We start from the raw sequence: 7,264 nt of genomic DNA on the forward strand, positions 1-7,264 counted from the left end.
AGCACTGTTATACTGTTACAGCAGATCTCTATTGCATAATGTAACTTCTTGGAGAGCACAACATTTTACATTCGGTATCCTCTATAGCATCTTCCACTTTTTAAAAAATAGCATGCAATAAATGAATTAATGCACTGGAAACACCTTAAGACTCACCAAGGATTCTAACCTGAATGGCAAACGGCATTTAGGAGATTCAAGAATCCCATGAAATTGTATTCAAAACTGTGTCTGTAGGCCATTTTGCAGAGTTCTTTGGTTTTATCAGAGTCTCAAAGAGATCTACCATCCAAAATGGTTCCTTCACTCAGTATATATTAACTGAATATCAACTACTTGCCAAGCACTGTACCATGGTTTAGGGTTGAATCTAAAACTTTTTTTTTAATATATAATGAATACTGACTGTATCAAATCTTCACAAGATCTGGTTTCTCACATTCATGCCATTAAAAATAATGCATATTCTATTAAACGTATTTACACCTTAAATCAGCATCAGATACTATGCAGCTATTTAATATGATATTTGCTGGTAAAATATACTTTAGAAATATTGATATATTCTTATCTGGCTCCATGCAACAGCCTTCATGATGACAGAATCAATACGGCTTAAGTGTATAATATACAGATAGGGAGATAGATGGATAGGCAGGTATATATAAACACACATATACATACACACACATAATTTAAGAAATCTTTAGTAAATCATGCTGTTCAAGTTGTTTAAACCATCTCTAAGTCATCAATTATTTTACACCACAGCTGGGTTTCCATTTATTCCTAACAAAAGAATAGAGCTTCAAAAAATAAATGACACATAAAGAAAACTTCATAAAATTGTTTCATTCTCAGAGACTTTCCACTGACTGAAATAAACAGCTTTCAAATTCTCTAGATGGAAAACAAAAGTAATTTTAAAATCTCAAGAAAACCTCTAAAATTTAATGACAATTTTTCCCCTTTGGAAATCTTTTCTCTCTCTTCAATGCATTAAGCATTATCTATCTAGAATCAATCAATATTTATATGAGCAGCTATTTAAGTTTTCTGAATAAAAATATTTTTACCTTTGAGAATGGCTGCCATATTCCTGCCACGTTTGGAAAGGGGTATTTCTCCAGATACAAGTATAAGCACACAAAGATGTAAATCCTCATCCACAGTAGATGTTCACTTTATAATATGAAAACTCAACACAGCATAATCCAAAATAACCATTTCAAAAAATGGTTACCTTATACTATTAGGAAACCATGTTTCTAATTCCAGAATTTAGCTGCAATTAGTGATAGTGGCCAGGAGATGGAGCATTCTCATGCCCTAAGATTTACTTCATAGGCCTTTGTTTAATTCAGAATGTTTTCTTTAAGAGAAATGTTTTATTAATGGCACTTATCACAAATGGCAGATATGAATGAAAAATAAGACATTCAGAAAAAAAATAACGAATTAAATTTCTCAAAAGTTTTATTTACTACTAATCAATTATATATGAATATTTTAAAATATTTTGAATAAGTTTTTTCTCTGCTGTGTACAAGAAAAAGAAGAAGAAAAAAGTTTAAAATAATAATTATTTAGAATTACCTCAACTTTTCAATTCTTCCTTCTGGCTCATTTTATATAATGCTGGACTGCTTTATAATGTATGTTATAATTACAAACTTTTTCAATGAAATAAAAACAAGTATAGTTTTAAAATAGGAATTTTACAACTGGTATCTTAGGGAGAAAATTCATTACAGTAAAAATATTCCCTGAAATGGCTTTATTCAAGGCACACATAATGTTTAAATGTTTCTTTCACTTGATAAATGCTAAAGATTTAGATGCTAAAGATGCTTTAGATCTCAAATCTATTATATTGCTCATAAAAAAAATGGCATTTTTAAAGCCTGGTAATCCACTCCCATACACAGTGAATACATTAATAGATGTGGGTGGGTGGGTGTGTAAGGGTTATATTGCATGCTTCTAGAAATACTCCACAAATGGAGGCAAGCAGATACATTACAGGTTGTTCTGATTGGGCCTGGAATAGAGTCTGCCACCAGTTACTGAATCTTTGATGGGAAGGTAAGAAGAATCCCTAATCATCCCTGAAAAGGCATAATCCAAAGCCGGCCGAAAAGGCAATGCTGGTACCAACCCAGGAGTTAGGTAGGGAGACACGAAACCAGATAGCCCTCTTCCTGGAGAGGAATATGCCAGCCGTAATGGACTGATACCTAGTCTAGGATTTAAGCTGTAGAGACTTGAATCACCTCCATAAGAAGCAGAAGTAGTGTGAAGGGGAGAGAAAGCTGATTTATTTCCTAGAGTTCCAAAACCAATTCCAGCTAAACTTAAATTCGAAGCTCTCTGAAAAGCTGTACTTTCCAATGCTCCTGAGCTTGCTAGGTCCCTGGTGTCTGGTTTGTGTTCTTTCCCATTTAGGACCTGTTCAATGGCTTGGACCACATCCCCTTTGCAGAACTGTAGAATGCCTTCTAGCCGGCTGCGTCTGTAACTTGGGAAAATCTTGGTAAGGATATCAAGAGGATCTCTTGGTCTAGAGGACAGAGTGGGAAGGCTGGCTGTGGTATCAGTGAAGTCTTTGGCCCACTCACTTTCATTTCCTGATTCCAAATCAGAGGATGACAGGGACCTGGGACTCTCTTCACCTCCTGACTGCTCCTCAGGATGAGGAGACTGAATGCTACCATCCTTGTCTGGGTGTTCTGAAATAGATGACCTGACGTTTTGTTTTCCAGTGACATCATTAGACTTAGGAGATGATCTCAGGGTAAATTGATAGGATTTAGACACCAGTTCTTCTTGTCCACTCTGGCATGAGTCACATTTACTCTCTTTTTGTCCTGGGGAAGAGGAAAAAAAGGAATGAAAGAAAGGGAAAACTTCTGAGAACATAGTACTGCCCACTCAAAATTAATGCTGGATAAAATAACTTGTTTACCCATAGTATATTAATAATACTTATTATTCACTGTAAGATTTTAATGAACAAGAATTTTAAAAGATCATCTGGAAATACAGGTGTTGGAATAGTGGGAAAACACTATTTATTATGTCATTTCAGGATCACAAAATTAGATAATATACAAATGCTATAGTTATTTAGGAATAAGAAGATGAGTCTATTGTTACCCCCAAACTGTTAACACCACTATTTCACACTATTTGCCCCATTTGGTGATTCAAGATTTTCCTAAATGTTACCCAAGTTTTGTTGTTATCTGCATGAGGGTTTTTCCCCCCACAATGACACTATGCAAAAAGAACTAAATAAAACAACTGTTTAGATAAGAAATCAGAAAAAGGAACAATCTTAGTATGAAAAATGAATATTCTATTTAATCACTAATGCTAAATTTCAATAACTATTTTTTTAATGTTCACATTTCAGGTTCCAATTAAGTTACCGGAATAATGTGAAAAAATAACAAATTTGTTAATTTCATTTCCAATCTAAACCAATAAGGACAACTACTGTACCAATCTCAAATCATACCAGAGCTTGCATATTTCATTTTATGTGAGAAACAATACAGAGTTGGCATTTTTTCATAATCTTCTGTGAAATATGGACATTCTTTTTAATTCTCTAGGAAATATCAATAAAAGTTTACAATTTAATTGTTTCTAAAAGAAAAATGTTAACTGCACTATTCTCACTATGGCAACCTGTATATATTTTCAGTGTCTTGTAAAAAAAACATATTAGTGGTATGCTTTAAATCACAACTCTCTTCCAATATTAAGGGCAATTTTCCAAAAATATTTTTACACAAAAATCTGATTTTCTACCTCAACATGTTAAGTATATGAATATTAATAAAATAAGACTTTAAAACTTTTTGCAAGGCTAAGACAGGAAAATAGTAACAAATAACTTTCATTTTGGTTTACATTCCCTCTTATCCTATAAATATATTATATCTCTACTTCCAACAAAAAAAACTGTCAATGGGGTACTCAAGAGTTTCACTGTCAAACTTTCTTTTTGTACGTTTATGAATGTAACAAAATATATATTGCCTAAAGCAGTGATTTGCAAACATGATTTGCAACACTCCTATGTTTTCTCAAGGAGCAGCCCTACATTCTAAACCAATACTACAGTTGATTTTAAAATTAATGTGTGTACAACTTAACACTGAGGGTTAAAACACTGTCATTATGTCACACATATGAAAAAAAGTGTTGCTCCTGCAAATCCCAAAGATTCTAGTATTTTCACCTTTAAATAAAACAATAAAACTTATCTAATGAAGTACAGATAGATTGGCCTTGGCCTGCCATTCCATTTTCTTTATAAATATGATTCACCACATATGACCCCCTGAACATGTACCAAAATTTCATCTCTACAGTAATTTATGCATAAAATAATTTTTGTATTACATTGTATTTATGGAATAGAATATAATGTAATTAAATACTGATTGCATAAGACTATCTAGAAAATAAGCTGTCTTTTAAATACTGTGATATCATTTACATCACCTCTGTTCTCTCAATTCCTATAGCTGGTTTTACTTTACTTTTATCATGGCATGCAATGTCTTGTACTGTAGTTTTGGGACACATACAGTTTTCCTTCTTTCAAATATAACGTTCTTTTTGTAGGAAAATCTTATTCATCTCTGAATCATTGTTAGTCTTTGCCTAATGAATAGAGACTACTTTACAACAGTTCTTGGATATTGTATAAGAGGAGGCAGCTAGTTTAGAAGTAGCTTTTCAAAAAAGGTCAACTGAGACAAACAACAAAATAAAATAACTGACCCTATAAAATAGCATCCCCCCAAAAAATCACATAAATAAATCAATGCCTAGCAGAGAGCTGTCAGTCAGATCTCACTGTCAATGTTTGCAGAATTTTAATTTTTACTTCTTTTTATGGCAGTTTTGCTTAACAGCTTTGTTCTTCAGCCCTCTTTGATTTTTCATGAGAAATGTTTAAAGTCCATTTTGTCCACTGACATAAACTAGAACATGGACAAAAAGGTGACATAGGTAAAAATAAAATCATATATGCCTTATTTAAGTAGAGAGAGAGTCTTTTTCAAAAGTACATGCTGTGATCTGTTAAGAGCTGCAATTTTCACAATTCAGGGAAGTTTTCTAGTTAATAACTATCTTATAATTTCATATGATACAACCTGTCTCAGATTTATATGAAAATACCAAAATGACATTTTCAGTGCTAATGGGACCTACTGGAAAGCTATGAAGTTTGCTAAAATACAGTGAGATTTACATTAGCACAAAAAGTTAATTTGGGATAACCCTAACAACAACAACAAAAAATCATTTTTACCTAACACAGGGTGAAAGCGATTTGCAGTCAATAAACAAGAGAAAAAATTAAAACTTCTTGCATAAGAAATCCCTAAGGATAAGATCCCCAAGGATCAGAAATTCTCGGACTTTGAAATTCATACCAATGGTTTTACAAACCCAAATTTAGAAAACCTAAATTTCTTTTCCTATGAGAAGAGATGAAACTTCAAATGTTAAGAGTTTTCTACACTTTTGGAGGTTGAAAAGCAGTTGAAGAAAAGGGATAGAATGCTTAAAAATTTTAAAGGAAGGGAGTAAAAATGCTTTGGCAGATTTCAGTCTCTTCCCCACTTCTAGTTGGTTTGTCCCAAAGGTAAAGAACTGTACTCCCAATCATGAATGAGTTTTCCATGCAAGATTAGATGAACTCTGGTTTTAAAGAGTACAGAGCAAGCTCCAAATGCAGCTTCTCTCATTAAGCTTCTCACTCAGTGCCTGCTCTAAGTTCTTCTACTCTCACAGAGAAAGTCATAGTGACTTGGGTACAAACTCCATTCCCAGAATGAGTTCCTCAACTGATCAATGGAACTTCACTTTTTCATTATTTCATCCTATCACCTAAGGGAACAAAAAGCCCTTCCAAAGTTAATGTGATAGGTGTCTAACACCCTCACTAACGTTCATATTTCAGAGCAGTTTCCCAGAGCTTAAATGCTTCTCTTAAACAACTTTTCTTGCCCTCCTCCATGCCATGGCTGCTTATTTCAAACATTTTTTTTTCTCCAAAACAACCATTTTTCTTTTGCAAAGAGCAAATATAAGATCTACTCACCTTGTTTCTCCTCTGTATAATCTGGCTGGAAAATCTCGAAAGCAGGGGTCGCCACAGCACTAGCCTGTCTAGAGGCACTCAGTCCCAGTGCACTCACCGCCGCAGGGCCGTTTGCTGCGGTCTGGAGATTCTCCGTTCTGCTGCTATCTCCGGATGACCGACCCCCCTGCGCTGAGGGTCCAGGGTACAGAAGCCTCTGTAGCCCCCGGGCCTCGCTCTCCTCCTGGGCCTGCTGCCTGCGCAGCGCCACCTGTGCAGCCATGACGCGCTGGCGCTCGGCGATCAGTGTGCACTTGGCACACGCGCAGTCCCGCCAGCGGCAGAAGCGCTTGTGGCCCTTGAGGGCTGACACGACTCCGTGGTTGCGACAACGGGCGCACTTGGGTGTTCGTGGGTAGCCGCAGGCGACGGCGCCCACCCCCCTTTCCAGTCCCGCAGGCGGCGGGCAGCCCCCGCTTCCCGCGGTGGCGGCTGCAGCTGCCCGCAAAAAGAGGCTGGACGGGCGCAGGAAAGTTGGAGGAACAGGTAACCCCGGGGGTACCGGTAACGCTGGAGACGGGGGCGGAGGGGCGGCTGCCACCAGCCCCGGGGTCAGGTGGGGCGGCCCACTGCCGTCTCTACTGCCACACTGTGACTGCTCCATTTCCGAGAAGTGTCCGGTGAGGTGTCGCAACAGAAGAATGCGCTGTCCGCAGCTAACCCTCTGGGATGCGGGCCGAGAGGACCGGCCTTGGCCCGGCTGCCTCCCACCCACACACCGACAAAGTCTGACACAATTCTCGCGATGAACTGGGGACAACTGCTCCCCAGAGCTGGAGACCCTAAGAGGCGCAGATGTCCACTGAGCCTCTTAGCGTCCCGGGGCGCTAAGTTAATGCCCTGTGCTCCGCGCTCCTTCGCCTTCGGAGCAGGAGAAGGCAAGACTGAAGAGGCTACCCCGCCCACCGGGTCTACTGGCCAAGAGCTGAAACCCAGGGAGGGAGGGCCAGGGGCGGAGAGTGGGGACCTAACCGTCTGGGAGGAGGGGCGGTGGGAGACACAAGAAACTGTCCTTTCACGAAAAAAAAGAAAAGGGAAAGGAAGGGGAGGGGATGGGAGGGGAGGGGGAAAAAAGCCCTTTTCTCCCACTTGCTTCCC

The 7,264-nt window shown here is 38.1% G+C and overlaps 1 protein-coding gene across 1 annotated transcript; it reads right to left on the reverse strand.

Moving 5' to 3' along the window:
- Positions 1-1,910: 1,910 nt before the first annotated feature.
- On the reverse strand, positions 1,911-7,041 carry DMRTA1 (DMRT like family A1). The gene is made up of 2 exons (XM_057724661.1): positions 6,128-7,041; positions 1,911-2,867 (listed from the first exon to the last, which is right to left on the reverse strand). Exons 1-2 carry the CDS (start codon positions 6,768-6,770, stop codon positions 2,020-2,022), a joined length of 1,491 nt encoding a protein of 496 aa, XP_057580644.1. The 5' UTR covers positions 6,771-7,041; the 3' UTR covers positions 1,911-2,019.
- Between the last annotated feature and the right edge of the window lie 223 nt (positions 7,042-7,264).

The sequence above is a fragment of the Hippopotamus amphibius genome, chromosome 2 (assembly GCF_030028045.1).
Source record: "Hippopotamus amphibius kiboko isolate mHipAmp2 chromosome 2, mHipAmp2.hap2, whole genome shotgun sequence".
In the NCBI taxonomy this organism is placed as follows: domain Eukaryota; kingdom Metazoa; phylum Chordata; class Mammalia; order Artiodactyla; family Hippopotamidae; genus Hippopotamus; species Hippopotamus amphibius.

Excerpts from the sequence above, each read along its gene's own strand:
- DMRTA1 (XM_057724661.1), bottom strand. The coding sequence starts at position 6,770 with ATGGAGCAGTCACAGTGTGGCAGTAGAGACGGCAGTGGGCCGCCCCAC. Across the intron at positions 2,868-6,127 it reads TTATACAGAGGAGAAACAAG|GACAAAAAGAGAGTAAATGT; the intron begins GTGAGTAGATCT and ends CCTCTTCCCCAG.